Source organism: Camelina sativa, chromosome 2, assembly GCF_030686135.1.
Source record: "Camelina sativa cultivar CO46 ecotype springtype chromosome 2, ASM3068613v1".
NCBI classification, from domain to species: Eukaryota; Viridiplantae; Streptophyta; class Magnoliopsida; order Brassicales; family Brassicaceae; genus Camelina; species Camelina sativa.
The window spans coordinates 23,937,937-23,964,569 of NC_141881.1; the positions used below are offsets into that span (position 1 = coordinate 23,937,937).

At 32.6% G+C, this 26,633-nt stretch overlaps 4 protein-coding genes and 1 long non-coding RNA gene across 5 annotated transcripts; 4 read left to right on the plus strand and 1 right to left on the minus strand.

The window, feature by feature from the left end:
• Nucleotides 1–1,151: 1,151 nt before the first annotated feature.
• On the minus strand, nt 1,152–2,039 carry LOC104754967 (uncharacterized). Its single transcript, XM_087470171.1, has one exon. It carries the CDS (start codon nt 2,037–2,039, stop codon nt 1,152–1,154), a length of 888 nt encoding a protein of 295 aa, XP_087326297.1.
• An 11,116-nt stretch (nt 2,040–13,155) lies between these two features.
• On the plus strand, nt 13,156–15,167 carry LOC104730746 (uncharacterized). The gene is made up of 2 exons (XM_010449955.3): nt 13,156–13,911; nt 14,910–15,167. The coding sequence occupies exons 1-2, from the start codon at nt 13,479–13,481 to the stop codon at nt 14,960–14,962; spliced, it is 486 nt and encodes a 161-aa protein (XP_010448257.1). The 5' UTR covers nt 13,156–13,478; the 3' UTR covers nt 14,963–15,167.
• Nucleotides 15,168–21,060: 5,893 nt separating this feature from the next.
• LOC104730767 (uncharacterized) lies at nt 21,061–22,617 on the plus strand. The gene is made up of 4 exons (XM_010449978.2): nt 21,061–21,540; nt 21,685–21,862; nt 21,952–22,045; nt 22,131–22,617. The coding sequence occupies exons 1-4, from the start codon at nt 21,188–21,190 to the stop codon at nt 22,421–22,423; spliced, it is 918 nt and encodes a 305-aa protein (XP_010448280.1). The 5' UTR covers nt 21,061–21,187; the 3' UTR covers nt 22,424–22,617.
• Nucleotides 22,618–23,566: 949 nt separating this feature from the next.
• On the plus strand, nt 23,567–24,697 carry LOC109127026 (uncharacterized). Its single transcript, XM_019231102.2, has one exon. It carries the CDS (start codon nt 23,567–23,569, stop codon nt 24,695–24,697), a length of 1,131 nt encoding a protein of 376 aa, XP_019086647.1.
• An 841-nt stretch (nt 24,698–25,538) lies between these two features.
• On the plus strand, nt 25,539–26,300 carry LOC147949137 (uncharacterized). Its single transcript, XR_015582205.1, has 2 exons — nt 25,539–25,693; nt 25,875–26,300. It is a non-coding gene; the product is annotated as an uncharacterized LOC147949137 (long non-coding RNA).
• The last annotated feature ends 333 nt before the right edge of the window (nt 26,301–26,633 follow it).

A 26,633-nucleotide genomic window follows, 5' to 3' on the forward strand; every position in this document is an offset into this window, starting at 1 on the left:
ACGAGCACGCCACAGACCCTCAAACCAAAGAGCGAGAGCTTCTGTGAGAGAACTGAGCGACTCAAAACACTTTTCCCTTTTGTTTTAGATTTATTTCATAACTCTTTATCATTTTTTTTAGATTTCTATCTTGTATTCTTTCTATTCTACTCTACCGTTTATTATAATGCAATTTTCGTTCTTATATGTTGTTATGTTTCTTGCTATGATTTCCGAGTAGTGTAGTAAAGTTTCTAGGGATGGGATAGATGATTTTTTGTTCTTGATCGGTTAGGATGTCTTAGTTTGATCGTATGTGTTTAATAGATTTCCTTCTAGATTGGTGTTCTTAATGCTGTCAACAAACCGAGAGGGTGAGATTAGATCTAAGGTGTTTTACCACCGAGAGGTGTAGATGAGATGCTTGAATCAACCAATGCTAGAGGTTTACTCACTTAGCCTAAGATATTAGATGATTAAGGGGTTTACTGACAATAATGAATCGGATCTTAATGTCTGCTTGGTCATGTTTCTCCAACGAGAGTTGGGTAGGGGAGTGATCAAGGTTGATTGTTTCTATCACGAGAGTGTTTTAACAAGATTTTAGAGATTCATTGTCTAGGAAATATTTGCTTGAGGCATGTAAGACATCTGTACTGGTCATGAATACTTAGGATTCGATTACCCCATCCTTAGAAGCTTTCGTATCTTAATTGCTTGCATTTTCATTCATCACTCGATCCCTTACCCGATCAGGTACACGATAACCTGCATCGAGTAACCGCTCGAGTTGTTCATACCATCTTTGCTTACTCGATCACCCCATCCGATCTTGTACTCGAATGCTTGCATCGAGTGCTTAGGTCGTGTGGTTTCTTTGTTTATATTCTTTTCTTTTATTATTTTAGGATTGTTAGATAACACCCCCACTATTGCTTGGCTTGACTTGCATTGTTTTGATTACATCCTTCCTGCTAGTATAAACAACCATTTGGATTGATAACCCTTTGTACTACAACTGCATAGGGAATTGATATCCTGGGTGAAAACCTGTTTATCATTGCTCGAGTGTTGTTGTGATGAACTTCAGTCTGCTGGATCGGTGGTTTTCTCAGCCTCCATTCTTTCTCATCTTCCTTCACCTTCTCAATGAGGTCTGGACCTGAAAATTCTTAACCTTGGAATACTAGGCTGTTCCTATTTTTCCAAAATCTCCATAAAACCCAGATCATGTTTAAGCTGTCTACTGGTCCCTGAGGATGAAATTCCTTGATGTTCAGCACATAATGGAGATTTTGATAAATAGAGTCTGACCATTCGCTCTCCAGGGGTATAGGGAAGGAAGATAGAGTCCATGTCAATCTTGCGAAGGTGCATTTGAACAGAAGGTGATTGACTGATTCATTGCTATTTAGACAACTACAACAAGAATTATTCCTAGCAAGGTGTCTGTGAGAAAGGTTACCTGAGACCGACAGACAATTGGCCATGCACTTCCATAGGAAGTGGTGGATTTTGGAGGGAACATCAGTTTTCCGGATTTGTTGGAATATAGGGGATAAGCACGGCTGGAAGATTGGTTGCAGGTCGAACCGCTTATTGGTGATCTCGTTCAGGACCCAGTAGCCTGATTTGACCGAGTAATGTCCTGATCTACTGTAATCCCAAGCATATATGTCCTTTGTTAAAAGTCCCCCTGGTCTCAGTTGTAGAACCTTCCTAGCATCCTCCTCTGGTAAAATCTCAGAGATGAGATCTTGTTTCCATTCTCTTCCACAATCACCAATTAGGTCTTGAACTACTCGGAGTCCCGAGACAAGCTGCTTCTTTTCAAGAGGAATGTTCTTAGTTGAAAGCACCGCTTTAGCTGGTTTTGCTCCTACCCATTGGTGTTGCCAGATGTTGATGGATTCTCCATTTCCAATGATGGCTCTTACTCCCTGCCTCATCATAGTCTGAGCTTCATGAATGCTTCTCCAAGCATATGATGGCCGAGAACCAAGTGGAGCATTGAGAGGATCTGACTTACTGAAATACCTACTCTTGTAAATTTGTGCCATCAGCGATTCAGGTTTGGTCAGCATTCTTCATATTTGTTTTCCTAACAATGCAACGTTAAAGCTTTCAATATCCTTGAACCCCAACCCACCATCTGCTTTAGGTCGACTGAGATGCTCCCATGCTTTCCAATGTAACCCTTTGCCCTCTCTCTTATTCTTCCACCAGAAGTTTGCCATTGTAAAGACTAACTGCTAGCAAGTGGTTTTGGGGAGCTTGAAAAAATACATTTCAGAGATCACTGTAGGCAAGGTTTTCTTCAGTCTTGATGCCAAGAGTTTACCAATGATCTTGTGAACTACGTTACACAAGCTGATAGTTCTGTATTCTGTCATTTTCTCTGCTTTGAGTGTCTTGGGAATGAGGCAAATGTTGGTTCTGTTCATCTCTTCCTCGATGTGACCAGTCCTGAAGAAAGACCTGACCATGCTAACTAACTTAGGCCCCAACGTGTCCCAGAACTGTTGAAAAAAGGATCCATTCATACCATCCGGTCCTGGACACTTGTGGGGATTGATATTGAATACCGCTTTTTTTACTTCCGCTTCGGTCATTGAAGCTAGAAGCATTGAGTTCATAGCAGCATCAACCAAAGGCATTACCTCTTCTAGTTCCTCTATTCGGTAGCCCACATCTTCTGACGTGAACAGCTTTTTAAAGTAAGTTTCTGTCACTTTTCCCATTTGAACATCAACAGTCCACTCTTTACCCTCCTCATCAATCAACTTTTGGATTCGATTTTGAGCTCTCCTGTTTTTTGTTGTTGCATGAAAGAACTTGGTGTTCTTGTCTCCGTTTTGTAGCCAGGTGAGTCTGCATTTATCCTGCCAGTATTGCTCTTCATTGAGATACTCTTGGTTTATCTCTTGTTTTAGCTTTGCAATCTCGACCTTATCAAATGGAGCTTGACGAGTAGCAGCATCCAACCTTAGTTGGAGATCCTAGAGTCTAACAGCTGAGTTAGGCTTGTTCAACCTTTTACACATTGAAATCGTCTTTCTGCAGTTCGCTATTAGTTCCATCATACATGAGTCCTCCCTTGTAGGATAATTTCCCAAAAGCTCAGAGATAGTCTCCAGGAAGCCCTCTCTTTGTACCCATATTTTGTCGTATCTAAAGTTTGTACGTCTACCACCATCCTCATCAATCAGTACATTTATCAGAGGGCTATGATCTGAGCAGATCTTTGGAAGGTAGATAGCCTGAGCCTTGGGAAATAACTCCATCCAAGATTGATTTGAAACCGATTTATCCAGTCGCCACTGAACAAGCACGTCATTCCTGTTCCCGTACCATGAGAACTGGTAGCCTAGGTGCTTTAACTCCCATAATCCGCAGGATGTCAACATTTGTCTGAACTCTCTATAGGATGCATCAGTCCTCATTGGTTCACCACGCTTTTCCTGTGGGTCAACCGGCTCATTGAAGTCACCTGTTAACATCCAAGGACCTTCTCTTTGCAATCCCAGTCTTGTAAGCCTCTCCCAGAGTTTCCCTCTTTCGCTTTGAACAGGTTCGCAATAGATGCAGGTTAAATGAAAGTCTTTATCCTGCCATTTGACTAGCACATCAATCAATCTTTTATCAGAATGTAGAACTTTGATGCTAACCGACTCTTTCCACATCAGTGCTAGACCACCACTTAGACCTTCTGGCTCGATTGTGTGAAGATCAAAGTATCCTAAATGCTTAACAACATTTTCTAAGTAACTCCTTTTCTTTTTGGTCTCACAGAGGAATGTTAACTCAGGGAAAAACCGACCTTGAATTTCCCTTAGATGTCGAACTGTAGGGGTATTCCCCACCCCCTGACAATTCCAACTCAGTATTCTCATAATTTGTTTGAAGGGTTGGAATTAACCATCAACCCTTCTTCCAAGTTTTTGTCACTGTTATTCCCAGGCTTCGAGCCAGAGGAATGAGGACGGTTTGCTGCCACCGAAGAGACAGACTGAGTAGACTGGTGGGCTGCTCCGGGAGCAGAATGATCAGAGTGAGCTGCCATGTTGGCAGAATGATTCGAGTGAGCTGCCACTTGGGCAGAATGAACTGAGGGATTAGATCGGGATCTTGCCGATGGGGAGGTGGATGAAACCTGAGAACCCAGCCTTTCAAATACAGAATTAGAGGGACTTGGTTTTTCATTGGATCCTTTACGCTCTGCATCCTTGACCTTTTCTACACTTGGGCCTAGTCTCTCAAATACCGAAGGAGAAACCAAACTTTTCTCGCATGATCCCTTCCTTGCTTTTTTGGTAGCTCTGTCACCTCCACTAATACTTCTTCTTCTCTTTGAAAGGGATGAGGCCTGATCTACTTTGCCAGGAAAATCCTCCTCCGTTGGCTGATCACCACAACCTTGAGGTTGGGACATAGTTCTGGCTTTGGGTCGCCAGACTTGGAGTGGTGCATCATCAATTCGATTGCTAACCTGACCTGCCCATTGAAGACTATCCATAATGTTCCTATTCTGTTTTCATGAGACAGAACGTTGATTTGGAGTTGACTGATTGTTCTTGACCGACTGAGGGTCTAATGGCCCTTCTTCAACTCCTTGGAGGATACCTTTCCCTTTCCTTTGATCTTTCAATTCATTCAGTCTGGTGCCTCTCTTGGAACCCTGACTACCTCTACCCTTGATTGAAGTCTCTGGGACATGGTAGTTGCAGCCCCTGTTTTAAAAATCGGTCTAGCCGCCCGTGTAATCGCCGGTTAGACGCTGGGCGGCACCTTACCGCCGGGATTTCACCCTAATCGGCCAACTAATCGGGAAAATCAAAAAAACAAAATTTTAAGAGCTTTTGAACTTCTAACTATGATTTTCTTTCATAGATCTATGATATAATGGCTGAAACTATGATAAAAACAAGCTAAAACGACTAATAATTAAAAAAAATGAAGAGGCAGCTTTAAATTAGGGTTTTCAGATCGTTACAGGTCGAGATACAAGAGAAAGAAGACAAGGGTATTTTCGTCATTTTGCATGTATTATTAAAAAAAACTGTTTAAAAAGGCGTAAAATGAGAACACGGGATTCAAACTCGTGATCTGTGGAATTTAAATACATGCAAAAACCACTGGACTAATGATAACTCTTGTTAACATTTTACAGATTTAATATATAATACACATATATAGATAAAATCCCTAAAACTAGTCCCCGATTAATCCCCGATTTAAATCCGATTTTTCGATTAATCGCTAGGCCCTCCCTCACCGCCCGACTAACGCCTAGCGATTTTTAAAACAGGGGTTGCAGCCATTCTGATCATGAGTGAGTCTTTTACAGAGGAAAACAGACTTTCAGGAGCTTCTCATAAGTCAACTCTGCTCACACCATTTCTCCTGTTTTAAATCGAGCTGTTTTGATGAATTGTAGAGGTTCCTATGCGTTAATCCAAGCTCGGGCTCTTACATATTCCAATGATGAGGAGTTTTTTGCATGGAGCTCCACCGCATCCACCTTCCCAAATGGTTCAATGATAGCCTCAAAACGGTCTTCTTCTTTAGGAGGTGGATCGGAATCCCTTTTATCCGGATCCAGAAAAGAATTATGTTAAGATAGTTAGGGCCTGGATTTGCCTTCCACTGCTCCAGCGTAACTATCCTCCATTAACAAACCAAGGACCTTTAGACAGGACATGGAAGAGGTCGCCTTCACTGTCAAAGATAAATTGGACTCTGTCCTCTCCAATTCCTCTTCCTCTGACTCTATCCTCCATCCCCCATATCGGAGGAAGAGTCTTGACCAAACCGCCAACCTTATGAGCTGATGGGTTGAGACATCGGACTATGATACTCTTGGAGTTCTTCTCAATGAGATCATCATTTTCCAGATTTGGAATTTCCACTGTCTCTCCTTCCCCTATGAGGTCTAAATCACGCAGCTCCTCCATCAAAGAAAAAATAGATATTCTTGATGTTCGGTTTTGAGTTTTTTTTTTTTGGATTTTGAAATAATTTTTTCTAAATGAAAGGTAATATTCAATATTTTTAATTTTCATTTGTTTTATATGTTAAAATTTAAATTATTTCGATAACTGTTAGAACAATTATCGTAAATACCACTAAAATAATATACTTCTACTTGATTATGTGGTCGGTTATTTAGTTGCTGCTGATATTCATTTATTCGATAATGAAAAAGACAAGTTGCCTTTACATTTGTTGTATAAGTTGTGTTGTACCGCCTGCTCTAGATAGCTATTTCATGTCTTATTTCCTATTAAAGTTTGCTTACTCTGATTATACATTCAAGATTTGAAGTTTTGAGTTTTAAGATTCATAAATTTCGTACTAGCCAACATTAAAAATTATATTTTCTTATGATCTAGTCCAAAGAATAGATGGACAAGTGCACCTCTTGGCAGTTGGCGTCAAGACTAAAATAGAGTATAGAAAACATAAATTAGAAGATTAATAAGTTATAAATAAATGTTAATATAATTTTAGGAAAATTCGGGTGAGATAAAACCAACTATATATTATCAACTTTTCATCTGTAAGAAAAGTTGCTGATAAATAATTTTATATGAATTTGTTCTTTGAATTGTCTTTTTAGAATCATTCCTACTATGGCATTATATATTATTCATCATCTGTAAAAATGTGTTTGTTGCCTAAATTCAATCTAATTTAATGGAATGAATAAGGAAGCATTAAATCCCCTTTTACTAAAAGGGAAGTAAACAACTTAGTTTTTGTAGAATTTATATTTTTAATAAATGGTTACAAATAGGTTATACATAGGATATACATTAATCCATATAGCAAACAATTACACCTAAATATTCCAATTTGATAATTGATATATCTTTGGTAACAAATAAAATCGTGGAGCAAACGGTTACACCTAAATATTCCAAATTGATAATTGATATATAGATCTTTGGTAACAATTAAAATCATCGATATTTTCAAAGATTTTTAAACACAATATTAAAAATTTAATTTCCACAGATTTTATTGATAAACCACAACGTTAAACAACTTATTAAATGGGATAAAAATATACTGTGAATTCATTATATTTCAACTTATTAAATGGGATAAAAATATACTGTGAATTCTTTATATTTAAAACGGGTCCTATATAATAAAACGAAAGTACACAAACTTTTTTGTAGACTATATAATTTTTATAAGTTGGTTACAAAATAGGCTATAGATTAAATATAGGTTGGTTACAAAAAAAAAAGTTATAGATTAATTGGTCAATATACACTTAAAAATATCCCAAAGAATCCTCTGAAAGAGAATATTCCGATGATTTATACAATTTCCAAAATATAATCTTTAGTATTCCATGTATTGTTACAAAATATATATTGTTAGGCATAAAAAAGAATAAAATTTTGGTGATTTATCACACTTAGTCGTGATTTCCGAGATCTTATTGTGCAGTTAAAAATAAAATCTTACCTAAGCACGGGTCATATTAAAACACTTTCACCAAACATGTTCAAAAATTAAAATAAAAACAAACAACAAACATAACGATATCTCATACATAAAATTATAAAATTAACAATATAAACTTACAAAATAGATGTTTTTTTCAAGCTATCATATTTAGTATATGATTTTATTGCATAATTTTTTATCCAAAAAAACTTTTAAAAACAATCATATAAATTATATTTTATTCTAAAATTATAATATAAAATAAATTATGCAATTTCAACCCGTGCTCTAGTACTTGTCATATTCTAGTTAGATTAATATTTAGGCAGATGGAGCCAACACTGAAATAGAGTATAGAAAACATAAATTAGAAGATTAATAATTTATAAATAAATGTTGATACAATTTTAGAGAACTTTGGGTGAGATAAAACAACCTATATATTATCAACTTTTCATCCGTAAAAAAAGTTGCTGATAAATAATTTTATATGAATTTTGTTCTTCAAATTGTCTTTTAGGATCATTCTTACTAACGGTTTTTACTTCATTATATAAGTCTACTATGACATTATATATTATTCATCATCTGTAAAAATGTGTTTGTTGCCTAAATATCAATCTAATTTAATGGAATGAATAAGGAAGCATGCTTGATGCCGAAAAATTGATCTATTTTAATGAAATTTATAGGAGAGCATGTTCAAAGTTAGAAACTGTTGTTGAGATGAATAAATAACTTTTAAAAATATGTAATTATATTTTTAGACAACGCTAGTAAAATCAAATCATTTCTTATATTGAAATATTATAATTTTACAATAAATAATATTAACTATTGCTGGAATTAATCTTTTATAACCATTCTTATTAATGTTCTCCACTTACTTCTAGTAAATATACTTCAACATTTGGATATATATTACCCATCATTGGAACAATGTGTTTGTTGTCAAAAAATTGATTTAATTTAGTAAAATTAGTTATGAAGCATGTTCGATGCCAAAAGATTGATTTCTTTTAATGAAATTAATAAGAATACATGTTTGATGCCAAAAGATCGATCTAATTTAATGAGATTTTATAACTGGGCTTGTTCGAAGTTAAAAATCGTTATTAAGATAAATAACTTAAAGAAAAATGTTATTATCGTTTTAGAAAAGGATAGTGAGATCAAACAATTATAATAATCATTGTCGTTGCTATGAAAATATAAGTACTGATAAATAAATTTAAATATATTTATTTCTTGTAATTGTTGTTTCAAAATCATTTTTACTAACGGTCTCTATTTTATTATATTAATATACTACAAAACAATGTATATTATCTATATTCGGTCAAAATATGTTTGTTGTTAAGAGACCAATCTTAATTTCATGAGATTTTGTGAGAACTAGAAACCGTTATTCCGATAAATAACTTATAAAAATTATATTATTATTAGTAATAAAACATACAGTTACTAACTTACAAATGTAAATATTTCTTGTAATTATTGTTTCACGTTCATTCTTACTAACATACTCTATTTTATTATATTAATATACTACGAAAACAATGTATATTATCTATATTCGGTCAAAATATGTTCGTTGTTAAGAGACCGATCTTAACTTAATGAGATTTTGTCAGAATTAGAAACTGTTATTCCGATAAATAACTTATAAAAAATTATATCATTATTAGTAATACAACATACAATTAATAACTTAAAAATGTATTTATTTCTTGTAATTATTGTTTCACTATCATTCTTACTAACAGTCTCTATTTTATTATATTGATATACTATAAAACAATGTATATTATCTATATTCGGTCAAAATATGTTTGTTGTTAAGAGAACAATATTAATTTATAAGATTTTGTCAGAATTAGAAAACTGACAGCGGCGGAGACGAGACCACCAGTGACGGTGGAGGCCACAGTTGGTCCTGTGTGACCCACGGACCCAGCTTCTGGCGGTTGCTGCTGTCGTCACCATCAAAGGAGAAGAAACGTCTCGTCGTCGTCGTCGATACTTATGTCCACCGTGATGAAACGCCGTGGGAGAGACATCTTGGAGCCAACGTTACCAAACATGACGAGTTTGTGTAAGAGAGAGAGAGAGCGAGAGAGCGAGAGAGAGAGAGATAGAGAGCGAAAGCGAGAGAGAGATAGTGTCCGAGAGAGTGTGATAGAGAGAGAGAGAGTGAATTGTATATATAGAAATGAAAAAACTTGGTCGGCAAGTCAAAACTTAATGTTCTAGGAACAAGGTGGATAAAGAACCCAGTTTACTTACTGGTTCCTTGTAATTAGTTGGTTAGATAGAATGGTTAACTGACGTGTATATAAAGGAACAGTAGAACCGGATCCATGTTAGAGTGCGTGAAAATATTTACAAATATAATATAATATGTAATAAAAGTAGGAATATACGAAAATATTGTAAAGAATTATATTTGTAAAAAATACATATCTACAATGTATTTTTAATGAACCAACCAGTAAGAGATTGCATTTATAAAAAGTACACACTCAAAATGTATATTTATCTATATTCGGTCAAAATATGTTCGTTGTTAAGAGACCGATCTTAACTTAAAGAGATTTTGTCATAATTAGAAACTGTTATTGTGATAAATAACTTATAAAAAAATATATCATTATTAGTAATACTACATACAATTAATAACTTAAAATGTATTTATTTCTTGTAATTATTGTTTCACGATCATTTTTACTAACAGTCTCTATTTTATTATATTAATATGCTATACAAACAATGTAATTATATTAATATACTATACAAACAATGTATATTATCTATATTCGGTCAAAATATGTTTGTTGTTAAGAGACCGATTTTAACTTATGAGATTTTGTCAGAACTAGAAACCGTTACTCCGATAAATAAGTTACACAAAATTATATCATTATTAGTAATACAATATATAATTACTAACTTAAAAATATATGTATTCTTGTAATAATTGTTTTACGATCATTCTTTCTAACGGTTTCTATTTTATTATATTAATATACTAGGAAAACAATGTATATTATTTATAATAGGTCAAAATATGTTTGTCGTTAAGAGGTTGATCTTAACTTAATGAGCTTTTGTCGGAATTAGAAACCGTTATTCCAACAAATAACTCATAAAAAAATATCATTATTAGTAATACAACAAACAATTACTAAGGAGGGGGTATTGGTTTAGGATTTAGAAAGAATTTTCATGACTTTGTGTTTTTAAAAATCTTGCTGATTTTTAAAATCATAGAAAATTAGAAAGTAAAAATGAAGGATTCTATAAGAGATTGTTTAGGAAGTTATTTTAAATCTTGCTGATTTGTGTTTCCTAATCTTGTAAAATCTTTCATAAAATCTTTCAAAATCTTTCTATTTGATGAAAGAGTTTTCATGACTTTTGTTATGAAGGAAATGATATAAAATCCTAAACCAATAACACCAAGCTTGAATTCATTAACAATCCAAGATTCTTTAGTTTTAATTGAATAACATAAAACTTTTAATGACTTTATAAGACTCTTAATCCAATAACACTAGATTTATCAAGATTTTAGATAACTTTTTACAAATCTACAACCAATAACACCAAATTTTTAAAGAGTTTTTAAAAGTCTTGATTGAATAACAACATATTTTACATAACTTTTAAAGTCATTAAAATTCTTTCTAAATCCTAAACCAATAACCCCCTAACTCGAAAATTTTGATAATATCAGTTTATTATACTTGTTAAAATAAATTTTTGATGGGATCAATATTAACTATTGTTAGAGTTTATTTATTTTACCAACTTTCAAAATACAGGAATGTTCACTACTATAGTCAGTCAAATCACACTCTTGGTTGAAAAAAAAAAAAGATTATACAAATCATAAATCAAACACTTGGACATAATTGTCAATTGAAATATACTCTTGGTTGTTGAACAACATGTCGGTTACATACAAAATCAACCTAAAAAGTAATTCAAAATATTTCATCATACGAGAAAAACGTGAGTAACATAACATTTATCAGTTTCTTAATTTGTTGAGAGAATCAACCCAAAAATGAAAAAGCTGAATTTTCTCCGATACATACATACATAGGTCCCATGCATATAAAACAGAATTTATCTTGTGTCACACACAGAGGTGTGAGTTATGATTTCTCTAATAAAAACTCCCATTAATTAATTAATTACAAAGGACCCAACAGAAACTACAATTTAAAAAAAAAAAAAAAAAAAAGGCAAACACAAGTCTCACGCGTGTAACGCTGCATGAGCCACACGTGGGCCAAGCTAACCGGTTACCTTCTGTCTCCCACAGTAACACCACAAAACAAACGACCGCTACGAACACAATTGACAACTCATTCTCCAGGTAACCGGTACAAAAATATCCACCGTGGCGTAAATCTATTAGCTATCGTCAAGTTAAAAAAACCCGGTCCCCCTGATTGGCTTAAAGCAATCATTTTTTTTCCTCAGTTTTGGACCCTACTGTACTGTGTTTCGCGTGACTCTCTCTCAGTGGCATAATCGTAAAATTTAAAAATAATCACCGTAATTATCTTTTAATTAAGCAAATTTAAAAGATAAGTATATCATGAACTATATCTCGATTTTTCTAATAGATTTCATTTCATCCAAATATATCTTAGTTAGGAATGATATATAATAAGAGATAGATTCGAATCTTAAAAAGACGAAATTAGCCTTTGAAGAGTGAGAATTATTATTATTTTTAATTTTTTAATCTTTGTGATTGCGGCAAAATTTAACCGTTACTTTTGTTTCCTTTTCATGCAAAAGCACATATATGACACAGAGCTTACCTGGCACTACTTAAAAGACGAAAAAGGTTTTATAACCGTAACTGAAAATTTTTGGACAAATATTTTATTCTCAGTCAACTACATAATAATGTACATTGAATCACACAACCAAGCAAAAATGTAACTAATTGTAGTATTTCGTATGTTATTAAAATACATCATTTTAAATCCGAATACAACTTGTTTTAAATTTGCTTGTATTTTATTCAGCACTACTTATGATTAAGGTGTATTTAGTAAGAAAGAAGCTTTCATCACCAACAAATGAAAAAAAAAGAAAAATATATATAAACAAGAAGTAAATGATGAAGCATTCTGTATTACTCCTTAAACTATCAATTTCTAGCATCTAATTCATACTCATTAGGTGTTGGATTACCCTACAATCAAAGTTAATTATATACATAGCACGTCCCTCTTTTTTATATATTTCTCTTATGCTACAATACACACAAATCTGACTATTGATTTTTATACACATGCCTTTGTTGCATGAAAAATAAAAACAAAAACACACAAGCGTTTTTTTTACTTTTCTCCATATTATTAGATAGATACATACAAATCTATAGAAGGATACAAATATGAAATTTTAAAAAATATTACTTTCCATGAATTATTATTATAATTTTTGGAAGTGATGTTACTAATTCAAATAAACAAAAATCTGTATTAGCTAAATACAAATCTTTAGAAGGATACAAATATCAATTTCAGAAAATACTACTTTTCATGAATTAATTATTTAAAAAAAAAACAATAATCTACTAAAAAAGCCTTCATAGGAGCCTTGGTGGTTAATACACATATTATTTACTTAGTTATGAATAGATATTTTTCTTAATTAGACACTTAATTCACAGTATATTATTAAAGATTTAAAGCTAATTTTGGTGTGTCCAACCACTCTTTATCATTATTTCTCCACATGGGAACATTTTTCTCCCCAAGAAACTCTATCAATCGCTATATCATTTCCATTTTTTCTCTACATTTTTTGAAACTTATGAACTTAATCACTTAACCATATCTATCATATTATATGGCCCCATTCACTCACCAACCAAGGGCAAAATCGTCATTCCAGCTTCTCTTCCTTCCCCCATTTAAGACCCTCCTCTCCCCCACTTGAATCATCGCCGTAAAATAAAAATAAACTTTTTCTCGCCTCTCTCTCTTTGTCTAACTCAGTGAAAAGCTATGAACAAACTCATCTCTTGTGTGATCTTTCTCTTCATTACTCTCTTCCTCTCTTTCTCCCTCTCATCTCCGTCGTATCCGACGGTCCACGATGTTCTCCGAGCAAAAGGTCTCCCCGCGGGACTGTTACCTCAAGAGGTTGATTCTTATATACTTCACAACGACGGTCGTCTCGAGGTTTTCCTAGCGGCGCCGTGTTACGCCAAATTCGAGACGAACGTGCACTTCGCTGCCGTCGTGAGAGCGAATCTGAGCTATGGGAGTCTTAGCGGAGTAGAAGGGCTATCGCAAAAAGAGCTCTTCTTGTGGCTTCAGGTGAAAGATATCGTCGTCGAGAATCCAAACTCCGGTGTCATTGTGTTTGATATCGGCGTCGCTTATAAACAGCTTTCGCTCTCTCTCTTTGAAGAGCCTCCCAAGTGTAACCCTTACGGTAAACCTTTATTTTTTTTTTTTTGGATTAAACAAAGTTTTTTTAATCAAATTAAATTAGTTTTCTTAATTTTATTTTCATGATGACTAATACATAAATTATCTTAAATTTCGTTTTAACTATTTTACCTTTTGCCAGCATTAAAAAAATCTATATCAGAAATATGGCATTTATCTACGTCTGGTTAACTATTTAGTCGGCTTTGAAGGTTATTGATTGTTCTAATTTAGGTTATTGAAGTCTATATAACTATACCAAACACATCCCACAATGTGAAAACAACAGTTTTCTTTTGTGTTAATAAATGCTGTTTTTTACCCCCAACGAAAATTCAAATATATATGGTTTTCTTTGCAAAGTTCTAGATTGAATGTTTGCTTGCAAAAATTGACATTTTCAAAAAAAAAAACACAATCGTGACTATCATCAATGTGATACCGACTCTGTTGTAGTGTATATATGTTTTTCACTTGTTAAGTTGTTATAGTTCGATCGTCGTTATTAGAATTACTAAAAAAAAAATTCTTATTACTGTGTCCTGTGAGAAAATGAAGTGGTACAGTGAAGTCATGGGCTTGGGTTGTGTTTTTTCTTTCTCGTTTATGTTTCAATGACTTTGAAAACTCTTTTGGATTTTATTGTCTGATATTATTTGCCAGTTTCAATACGAGTCTTGTCTCTGTAACTGCTGACATAACATTTCCTTTCCTTCTTTTGCTTTCTTGTTTTTTATTTGAATGAGGAGTGTATTCCATCAGTAACTTTTACCAAACTTTTATCATTTTTTTTTACTTTACCAAATATGAATAATATATGCACAGTTCTCTTTTCCTAATTCCTAGTTCGAATAACCCCCACTTAAAGAAAATGGTAAGAATACATAACATTTTAATTCATAGAATTACATTATTTCGAAGAACTTTTTTTTTTCGTTTCAACATTTTTTGGATGGTCCGTTACTCAAAGCAATTATTTTATGATTGGATTCATGTTTTCAGGTGTTTTGAAGAGAAAGATGAGAAGGGATAGAGGATTTGAAGCTCAAATGTGAGAAGTAGAGAGAAGAGACTAGAGCCCGGTTGTCTATTTGAAAAGTTATAATTTGTAAGCTAATCAGAAAGATTAGTATGTTAATTATATGAGTAGAAAGAATATAATTTCATTTGAGAGTTCTTGTAAAGATGAGATTCCCAATGTTCTATTCTGTGTTTTTCTTAAAAAGTTTAAAATTCTATATTTCAGTATCTTTGACCAAACTGATGATGTTTTGTTAGTAATGTCATGATTCGACAATCAGTTACTTATATTCCAGTGGGTCATAGTTTCGTAGCAAGTGTTTTTTTGTTGTGTGTTTGTGAGGATTACAAGGTTGCTTCAAACGTAAATTAATTTGAATATAGTTGACAGTAAAAAATATATTTTAACTGTCAAAAAACAACAGTGGACTTTAAAACATTTTTATAGCTGATTTGTGGAAAATTCAAAATGTTACATATACCAGGGGGATTATTAACTTGTAAAAAGTTAGGTCTTAATGAAACTGAAGTAAAATCTTATAAAAACATTTATCTAAAAAACCCCATTAATCTTGTTTTCCTTTACTCCAATACTTGTGAGTTGTGAAACTAGTACAGCAAGGATTTGTGGTTATATCATTACACTAAGTTACTAACGTAGAACAAAGATAATAATAATAATCATATATATAAAAGTAGAGTTTCAGTCTCTCCTTATTGGTCCACTTAGCAATGCAATTTTAACAAAAAAAAAATTATATTAAAACACAAATTTAAAACAATTAATTTTCATATTTAACTCACATAATATAAAACTGAAATCTTTATAGCTTCTCCCTATAAATTATGCATTAACTTTATTTCTCCACTAAGTTGTATTAATCAATTGAATTAAAACAAAACAATAAATTAGAATTGTAACTCTCATTTTTCTAAATGTAATTTTTCATCATTTCTCTTCCTATAAATACTCATTATCTTATTCTTTTAGTCTATCACTCTTTCATTCTCTCATCTTCTTCCACTACTCTCAATTCTCTTTTTTGTTTTGTTTTGTTTTGTTTTGTATTTTTTTTGTTATTGTTGTTGAATGGGTTATAAAAAATCAAATCAAATATCATTGTAAAAGCTTAGTTTTAGAGTTTGTATGATATGTATATCTTATATATTTATTTTAATCTTTTAAAATGTTTATCTCCATTTTCTATTTTATATTAACATCTTATAAGTCATTATTTTCATACTTTCTTACAATATTCACCATACAATAAGATCATAAAGTTGAAATGATCTATATATAATTATCTATTATGTCTCTGGTTATCTCACATATTCATGTATCATTTTAAATAATTTATAAAGATCAATATTATATTTAAAGATCAATATAATTATCCATTTATCCATTTATAAAGACTATTTTGTTTTGTGATCCAATTGTTAAATATGCAGAGATCAATATAATATATATATATATATATTTTTTATGATTTGAGGTTTTGGAAAACAAAAAGAACATAATTAAACAATTGGTTTTTTGTGTCTTTAATCAAAATAAAAAATGATCCAAAAAACAAAACATATTCAACTGGAACTTAAATATAAAAATAAAATATAATTTTAAAATATCATTTCACTAAATTCTCTAAAAACCATTAGTATGAAATCTAGCACTATAAATTAAATTGATGAGTGAAAACCAAAAAAATATAAGTTATCCTTGGGATTTTAAAAATTATTGAGATTGAAGAATTCATATAATTTTATAAGAAAACTAATTTAGTTTGTCACTTAAAAAGTAATATTTTTTATTTTGAAATATTATGTGTAAGTGTTGAGTTTATATCAACAAACAACCAAATCATGTGAATTTTGATTTAGCCACTTGGTATTCCTTTTATTTTAGGTTATAAAAAATTAAAATATTTATTTATAATTAAAGACATGTAACTCCATTTAACTCAAATGTAACTCCTATCCAATAATTGTACATTAATTCATTCCTCCTACTAACTTATTATCTTTCAAGAGAAATTATTTTTGGTTAAATTTAAATATTTTTTATTTATTTTGGTTGGCTAAACTTATATTCATATTTTGGTTGGCTAAATTAATATATTTCTCATGTAAAATTATTGTTTATAATATATTTCTCATTTCAAAGTTTAAAGCAATATATCATATATATAAAAGTAAGGTTTTGGTCTCTCCTTATTGGTTGATTTTCATTTAATGTTTTCTAATTTTTTTTTATTTTTTTTATTTGCTTTCTAATTGCTTTAAACAATATTTAAGATCCAATAAACACAATACATTTAACTCACACATTAAAATAAAATTATAACTGAAAATAAAATAAATTATGCATTAATCATATTCTACCACTCAATTCTATTCAAACACAATAAATTACTATTGTAACTCCATAGTTCTAAATGTAACTTCCATCATTTCTTATTATATAAATAAGCATTCTCTCAATCTATCATTCTCTCATATTGACATTCTTTTACTATCTCATTTTTACATTCTCTCATTCTCTTCTACAATACCTCAAATCATTTTTCATTTTTTTTTGTTATTTTTGATTTCTTATGTTTGTTGTATGGGTTGTAAAAAAAAAATGAAATATCATTGTAAATTGTTAATGCTAAATTTTAATTTTAGAGACTACATGATATATATTTTACATTGTTCTTATTTTAAAAGATTTATCTCCTTTATCTAATTTGAATTATTATCTTATAAGTAATCATTCTCTCTTCCTCTCCCACCAATATCAAATATTGTTATATCTAATATGTGTTGTAAGAGTTTGATTCTATATTTTAATTTAGAAAGTATTATATATATATAGATATTACATTGTTCTATTTTTTAAAGATTCATCTCCATTATCTAATTTGGATTACCATCTTATAGTAAACATTCTCTCTTCCTCTCCTACCAATATCAAATGTTGTTATATCTCATATGTGTTGTAACTTGTAAGAGTTTGATTCTATATTTTAATGTAGAAAGTATTATATATATTTAACATTGTTTTCAATTTTTATTTTATTTATATAAAAAAATATTTCTTTTATATTTCTTGCCTTTCTAATTTATTCATATTTATTTTTTAAATTTGCATAGTTAAATTTAAATTCACATATGTTGGTTTTAACAAAATAATCAACTTTATTTGAGAATTAGATGTTCCTATTCATTTTTAAATGATCAATGTGTAACATATAAGCATTTTGTCTTGCAATCAAAAGTTCCATTTCTATTGCTTAACTCCATGGTTAAACTATAATATATGTTGTCCTATTTGTAGGAATAACACATACTTATTTAATTTATTTAAAAGAGCAGATGATTAAACGAAATAAACATTTCTCCAAATTTTATAATTCAATTAGTGAGTGTACTTATTACTTTGAAAAACTTTTACATTGAAGTTCATAAAATCATATAAGAAAACTAAAATACTATATCACTTCAAATTTGGAAGGAAACACTTGGTATTCCTTTTAAAAAAAGTCAAGACACATATAAAAATTTATTAATATTTAACTCACTTTAAAGACATTAAAGGTCATTTAACTCAAAAATAACTTCTATCCAATAATTTCATACATTCCTCCCAAAAATAAATATATATATATATATATATATATATATATGTTTAAGATTGTATTTAAATATTACATAATTTTTTAGTTAGCTAAATTTATAGTCACATATATACAATGTATATACATAAGAATTTATATTACTTATTAACACCATAATTCGACCCATTATTTGCTTAACTCAATATTGGTTTCAAAGCCAACTAAAGAAAAACAGAAACGATCGTATTGATATTAGACCAAAACATGGGCATACAAACATAATCACTTACACGGAAAATATTTAAAAAAAATAACTTATTATTGCAACATCAACGTATGAAGGATTTATACATAAGCAGTTAATTAGAAAATCTATAATATAATAAATGTATTGGAAACAATATCAGTCAATGATAAGATTGGATCCTCAAAAGCAAGAAACAACATCTTCATAATTCATAAAAAGTAAACGCCACAATTGTATACATCTGAATGAAATGGTATAAACATATAGTGTATAAATAAAAGTGACGGCAAAGCCCGTATATGCCTAATTAAAACGAAATAATACAAAAGAGAAAACGAAAAGACCAAAAAAAAAAACAAGAAAGTACCAACTACACCACAACCCACGTGTTGCGTGGGGAAGCACATAGTTACTTAACAATACTCCCTCTGTTTTATATTACTTGTCGTTCTAGACAATTTCACACATATTAAGAAAATAATTAAATTTTCTGTTTTACCCTTCATTAATACAATATTTCATTTGATATAAGTAATTAATAAGCTAAAAGTTAGGGGTAAAGCTGAAATTTTGATTCATAAAGTTGCATCGTAAATACAAAACGACAAGTAATATAAAACAAAAAATTAAGTCCAGAACGACAAGTAAAAATAAACGGAGGGAGTACTAGACAAAATATGCCTGAAAAATTTGGTTTACTTCAATTCTTCTCATTCAAGTCCTACCTCGTTAGTTTTGAATACTTCTGAACTAATTCTTTCTCTCGCAAAGAAAAAAAGATTAATCCGTTTTCCGGCAATAGATCATCTTGACCAAATCATCAAACAATACTCGTTCTTGATTACACGTAGGCACATTAAATTATTAAAACTGGTTGGTCATGAACCTCAAATTTAGATTGCAACATAAAACAATGCATTGGTATAGTGATATGAGGACACAAATTTTTCAACATTTCAACCCAAATGCAGTGTCCAGGATTTCAAACAAATTATTTCTATCCTGCACACACTCTATCTTTTCTTTTCTTTTTGAGTTAGTAACAAAAAAAAAAAAGACTCATATTTCTTTTAAATATTTTTCCTCTCTTTATCCTTTCTCTACAAATATGCAACCATTTTCTTTTCTATTTTTGTCAAAAAATATGCAACCATTTTCACTCTTCTTTTGATTTCATAAAATGTAACTCTTTTTTCAATTTTCTGTTCAAACTTCCATCAAAGTCTAAGAAAAGAAAAATAATAATAATAATTTGACATAAGGTAGAGCTATAAACATTGTGGACCAGATGTCGAAATTGGTGAAGAGAAAAGAAACTGAAACTATATCGACTCAAAAACGTTAAAGATGAGAAATATGTTCATTTTTATCTATGTGTAGCAGTTGTTACGGGGCATGAAAATGTAACAGAACTCAAACGAGATCCAATTACCCAAAGGTAGAAGTGGTTACCAATGTCACATGTGAAGGTGACCAAATTACAGCTTTCTAGCCCAACTGGGGATGCATTATTTTGACTCATTAGGATCTCTTCTTAAGCAAGATGCTTCACAGCTTAAGTCGTCGGTTGTCCCTTGATTTGAACTTTTTTTAAATCTTTCTTATTCTAGGCACATTTCCTTTAAATATTTCCAAGTTCAACTATCGATCGATGGTTAATTGTATTGGTTCCGAACTTGGTACAATCAAGCCTCAATCAATGAATCGAAATGTTCGCACAAAAAATAATATATATTAAAAACACATCTTTATTTTCTTTGGATACAAAGTAAATGTTACTTATACTTAAACTTTTTTTTTTACTAACAGGTGTATAGAGTCTAACATCGTTTCGACTTTCGAATGCTAAATAAATTAAAAACCAGTCAAACGACTCAAACCTCTAAATCCATTACTTTGGTTACCAAATATATACGCAGTAGTATCATGTAAAATCAAAATGAACGCACATGAAGCCTTTAACATCATCCAAGGAACCCAAAAAAATCGCAACCATCTCATTAATTTCAGTTTCTGAATTCAAGACAAATTTAACATTTTTTTATTATTTTAAAAAACCCGTAACAGAAATTTTACGTGATTAAGAAGTGATCCTTGATATTTAATTAATGAAAAATTAAATATCACGATAAAACGAATGTAGATGAACAAAACAGATTCGTTAATAAAAGATTCGTTAAGATATACTCTTGTATGATTTTTATAAAAGATTTGGAAACTAATCAGTAATTACGATAATTAATTACTATTATAATGTCGGCCATTTTATATCTGACGTCATTTTGTTACCTTCGCGGATAAGGTATTAATAAATTAATTATTCTTTTTTCTCCTTGTTTAAAAAATCTAAAAAACCGAATCGTAACAATCAAAACAGATCATTTCACCGGTGATCGAAATCTGTCTTATCCACCATGGGAGGAGGAAGAGTGATGGCGACGGCAGCCAAGGTTGCTGGAATCGGAGTTGCTAAAGGAGGATTCAGGGGAGCAGGAGGATTCGGTGGCTTCTCTCAGGCGTCTGAACAATTTAAGGTTAAAACCGCAACGGCGGCGACGGCTTCGTCTAAACCGGTTTCGGCATCGATATCAACGGCGGTGGTTCATCCTTCTGTTGAAGAAGATGGGATGGTTATGCAGAGACCGGTTTGGGACGATTGGGAATTCGCTGAGGAAGAGGAGCCGATTCCTAGGGTTGTTTTCAGCAAACCTCCTAGTCTTGAAGAGGCTAAAGAAGCTACTGAAGATCTCAAAGAAGCTATTAATATGTAAGATTTGTTTCTTTTATTCGTTTACTTGTTGATTTGTTAGGGTTTGTTTTTTTTTATCATTTCATTGTTTCTTGATTTAGAATTCAAGAAATGGTATTGTGCTTATGTGTATGGTTTTATGGTTGTTAATGAATGGATTAGGGTGTATATGTCATCTCCAAATTCGTCTTCTGCGGCTATAGAAGGATCAAATGATGGTGGTTCTGTTTCTAAAATGCTCTCTGGTTTTCAATCTTCTGAGAACAGAGCTGTTGAGTCAGCTGTTCCACAGGTTGCTCTTAAAGCGTTTGCCTTCCTGAGTGAAAACACTGCTGCGCAGGTATATTGGTTTTGGACTCTTTCCTTGTTTGCTTGGCTAGTGCTATTACTCTTTGACAACATTTGAGAGTTTTCTCTTTTGTTATATAGACTGTTGTTGCTTCCATTGCGTCTGACCCAAAAGTATGGGATGCTGTTATGGAGAATAAGGATCTCATGAAATTTCTCCAGACCAACAGTACCGGTAAAGAAATCTTCCTTTGGTGTGTACATGTCTTGATGATATAAAAGCAACTTAACAGAGACTTTTTTATTCTTTCGTATTTCAGCTGCTTCCTCTCAAGTTGAATCTGATAATGACGACCAATCTGAACGTTCGAGCACGACTGAGTGTGAAGTCATGGAAGAAAAGCCACTAGAGATCTTGGAGATTCTTCAGGACGTGAAGCTAAAAGTGGTTAGAATGATGGAAAACGTGTCATCCTACTTTGGGGGATTGTTTGGGTTAGGATCTGAAACAGAGGAAGGAAAAGACAAGAAGCAGACGTTGTTCAACGACCCTCGTTCTCTGTTTGGTTTAGCTGTGGTTGTTATCTTCATGGTAGTTTTAAAACGTGCTTAAGATCTCTCTGTTGTTCCTGGAATTCGCCGATATAGCGGAAAAAAACAACAACTACGTACTGTGATCTCTCTTTCCCTTTGCTTCTTTATCGTTTAAAACTTTTTTTCTTTCTTTTCTTGTTTGGAGTGATTTGGAACCGTCTTTGGATCTTTTCATATTATAAATAAGAAGATCCTTGTGATGTTTTATTATCACTTGTCTGTCTACAATATTATTAAGCAAAATCAGATTAGTGAGAGATAAGATAAAAAAATGAATCGTTGTTAAAATGTTTAATTTGTTGGCATTCAAAACTTCAACTATGTCTATCATTTTGTTCTGGAGAAAGAATCGTAAGATGACCACTTTCTCTTGTGTTTTTTTTACCCTGAAGTTTCTTTAGTTGGTACTGTAAGCCGTAGCATGAGACAAGAGAAGGTTGTGCCCGCCTCACTGTCTTATTTAGTGAAGACAATGTTGCTGAAGCGTTTAAACTTCATTTGCAGGACTCAAGGTTTCTAAGTTGATTTAATGTCTGAATCTAAACGTGTTCAGGCAGAACCAAAGCTTTTACCTTATCTTATGTTCATCTGTTGCCTTTTTACCTTAATAGTTGACAGACACATGGTTGACTGGCAATCTTGTTTACTAGTTATGCTTATACAAATACGCAAATTGACACCATCTACAGCGATTTCAAATGTTGATAATGTCCTCAATTAGTCATTCAAATTACTACTAATGTGAGACATCGATCGAGGCGAGCAATACAATGAATACAACAACCTAAATATGAATAAATATATTTCTTATCCCAAAAACGCTTTGCTCTCAAACTCTCTTTTAGCAAGATTTGTTTCCACTTCCCAAATAAATTCGTGTATGTGTGTCAAACAAATATTTGGTGGGCAAGAAGTGACAAGTCCATTTATTTGGCTTGGAGTAATTGGAAATATAAAGAAAAAAAAAAGTTGTCAGACCAAAACTTGGTGACCAAGGCCATTCATTATACAGTACCTTACTACCTTATATTGATCGAGGGTTTTAGCTGGACAAGATTACCAAATTCCTTCCATTAGGGTTTTTTTTCTTGCTGGAAAGAATTTCCAAACTTTCCATTAATTAGGGTTCTCTTGCATTTCTCTAAGTACATGTTCCAATCTCATGTCTCTGCTTCTTAGCCGTCTCTCTAGGATCCGCCCAGGGAAACCTGCGTCCGTGAGATCATCTCTTCTTCTTATTCTCTCTAATGGCTTCTCAACTTCTTTGCTGCAAACTCCTCCTTGTTCCATCATCCGCGCTATTCCTTGTGGAGGGGGTCTTGGTAAACTCATCGGTTGCTATGCTAATGACGCTCGTAACACTAGTTTGGAAAAGAAGGTTCCCCTGGAGTTGTTAATGAAGAGAGAGTTGATAATGAAGAGAGTTATCAAAGAGATTGTAACGATTGGAGCATCTCATGGGTGGATAGCTACTTTCGATATGGAAGACGAAGTTCTGCGACTCCAAGACGATCTAAACCCTGCTGCATCGGATACACATCCGAAACGTATTCCCCTGCCTTATCTTGTTACTCTGCCTCATTGCCAAACCGAGATCATCACCAACGTGTCAATGTCCAAACCTTCTCCAGAGGATGAAGACTGTATTGTTGCTGTCAAGTTCTTTGGACCTCAACTCAGCTTTTGCAAACCCTCTCAAAGTAAACCTAAGTGGCACAACATCAGCTTCGATAACCGTTGTTTTTACTCCTCCCGTATCATCTTTTCCAAGAAAGACGACATGTTTCGCATGCTCGGATCTGGAGGCCATCTAATCGCATCATGGGATCTCAGTGAACACAAGCGCAAACCCATGCTTCAGAAGGTGCGTTATCAAAACCTTCCCGAGCTGACAGAGACCAAACGGGAGCATCTGTATTCGTGCTTCACAAGCGACCACTTGGTGGAGTCAGAATCCACCGGTGAAACTTTCTTGGTGAAGTGGTACCAGGAGACTGCTCAGATCGACGACGGTGTTGCCAAAATGAGAACAAAAGATGTATTAGTGTTCAAGCTTGACGAAGAAGGGAACGCGGTTTACACTAATGACATTGGAGATCTCTGCATGTTCCTCTCAAAGTCTGAACCTTTCTGTGTCCCTTCTGCTTCTTTTCCTGGCATGGGAAGAAACAACGTCCTAATCTGGGATGTGGACGGAGACACATTTTTGCATCTGGATGATTCCTACCCCATCATTACTCATATTGGCGAACTCTCGGCCCCTTTCCACATTCCACCTCAAAATGTAAAATAGAATTTTGGGATGGAGGAGTCTCTCAGTTATGCATCCACGATTATGCATACTCCAAACCTTTGGTAGAGACTTGCTCAAGTGTGACGAACCAAAAATATTGCTGGAGTTTTATTTTGCTTAGGTACCATTCTGTAATTTCCTTGGTGCAGTTGTTATTTCTTTTAAGTGTAAGAGTATCTTCTTTTGGAGTTATTGCATTTGCTCTTTGTTACATTGAGATTAAGAGATCCTAGTAATGAATCATATAAGTAAATTTTATTGGCGTCGCCACTGTATGATTGGAATTATATTGCAAGTTAACTGAAAGGATCGCTATTTTTTGCGCAAGATAATAGAATGGTCATCCCATAGTTGTTTATAATTTAGTTTTAATATGATCAATTTGGTTAAGTGTTGAGAATGAAATAAATTGAAAAAAGTAAAATATGTAGAAGCTAGAGAGCAAAAAAAAAATCATGTGTAAAATAAATAAAATTATTTGCTTACAATCTAAATGCCGCAAGCAAACAACAATGCACTAGTTTCAAACCGGCGACGTTTTTATTTGTTATTTTTGGGATTTACTCTCTTTTATCGTCAGTTTATATATCTTTCAGTTACAATGGCGCATGTTAATACAAATCCAGATACATAAACTCGAATCAACCAAAATTCAAGCAAACTGTCTCTATAATCTTTTAATATTAATCATCATTTTTTTTTCTCTACAAATATTTTTAAATTGAGTGGGTTTTTCTGCAAATCACAAAACTTTGGTGGGGTTTCTGAAATTTTAAAATCTCTCAATCCCATACTCGGTAAAATTTAACAAATATAAGCCCGAACGGCGTCGTCGGGAACTATGACTCCGGCTATAGAACACACTCTCCTCTCCGAAACAGATTTCCGGCGATTTCTTGCTCCTGAGCACGGCGGTGAAGCCATGGTTATCATCTCCAGTGTTTCTCTCGAGCTCGTGTTGCCATTAATCCTGTAACTATGCTTTCTCTTGGAAAGGTGTTTAAAAATATATATATATATATTTATCATCAATAGCATTTGATTCAGCTCTGTTTCTGCTTGAATCGTCTTTGATCCGTATATGAATAAATCCGTGTATATATGTAAATTCCTACTCTATCTGTGTGTCTTTTGATCTCTAATCATTTCTCTTGGAATTTGAACTCTTGTTCTGTAGCCTTCTCCTGTAGAAGCTTGCTTGAATCTGATGTTGAAGAGCTAAGTAGTGTTTGAAACCATCTAGCAGAGGCTTTAGGGATCCTTGTGAGATTGTTCTTGTAGTCAATGTAGTATATCCCAAACCGGACTGTGTATCGGTAACATTAGCTAGCCAGTGTTAAAGCTTTCAGCTATAGCTACTAAAGCTTCTATATTCTGCTGGTTCAGTTCTTCTGGACGAAGCCTCTCAGAATCATCGATGTTGGCTGTGAAATGGAAGATCAAAATATATAATAACTAGACAAGAAGGCAATAAAATGGTCCAACTGTGCTACTATCAGGACATGCATCATTGTCATATACAATTCATTAAACAACAAAGTATAAAAATGCTGCTTCCAATATGTAAAAGGGAACTTTGCAATAAAGTGTCCGATATGCTAACTAGAGATAAACCGTAGGGTTGGCGGAATTCTGATGCTACAGGTTACACACTGAGAAACATGAACTATAACAAAGTAAAGTGAAACAGAATGAACATTAGACACAATACATTAATATCAAGCTCCACACAACAAAGTAGGTTATCATAGGCCCATATTGTTTCTCCATTATTATAATTCAGATTCTGTAGCTTGCTAGTTCCTCCTATACCCGTCAATAAGCAATTCCAAGCTAGAGTAAAAGCATATACCTCGTAAGTTATTCGAAAAACAGAAGGTAAAAAGTGTAGAGAGATTGCAACATCAAGCATTGAATTGGTTTAATAAAGTTAAGG

Coding starts and splice junctions, on each gene's coding strand:
- LOC104754967 (XM_087470171.1), bottom strand. CDS start 2,039: ATGGCACAAATTTACAAGAGTAGGTATTTCAGTAAGTCAGATCCTCTC.
- LOC104730746 (XM_010449955.3), top strand. CDS start 13,479: ATGAACAAACTCATCTCTTGTGTGATCTTTCTCTTCATTACTCTCTTC. Junction 13,912..14,909: donor TCCCAAGTGTAACCCTTACG/GTAAACCTTTAT, acceptor TCATGTTTTCAG/GTGTTTTGAAGAGAAAGATG.
- LOC104730767 (XM_010449978.2), top strand. CDS start 21,188: ATGGGAGGAGGAAGAGTGATGGCGACGGCAGCCAAGGTTGCTGGAATC. Junction 21,863..21,951: donor GTGAAAACACTGCTGCGCAG/GTATATTGGTTT, acceptor TTTGTTATATAG/ACTGTTGTTGCTTCCATTGC. Junction 22,046..22,130: donor TCTCCAGACCAACAGTACCG/GTAAAGAAATCT, acceptor TTCGTATTTCAG/CTGCTTCCTCTCAAGTTGAA.
- LOC109127026 (XM_019231102.2), top strand. CDS start 23,567: ATGTCTCTGCTTCTTAGCCGTCTCTCTAGGATCCGCCCAGGGAAACCT.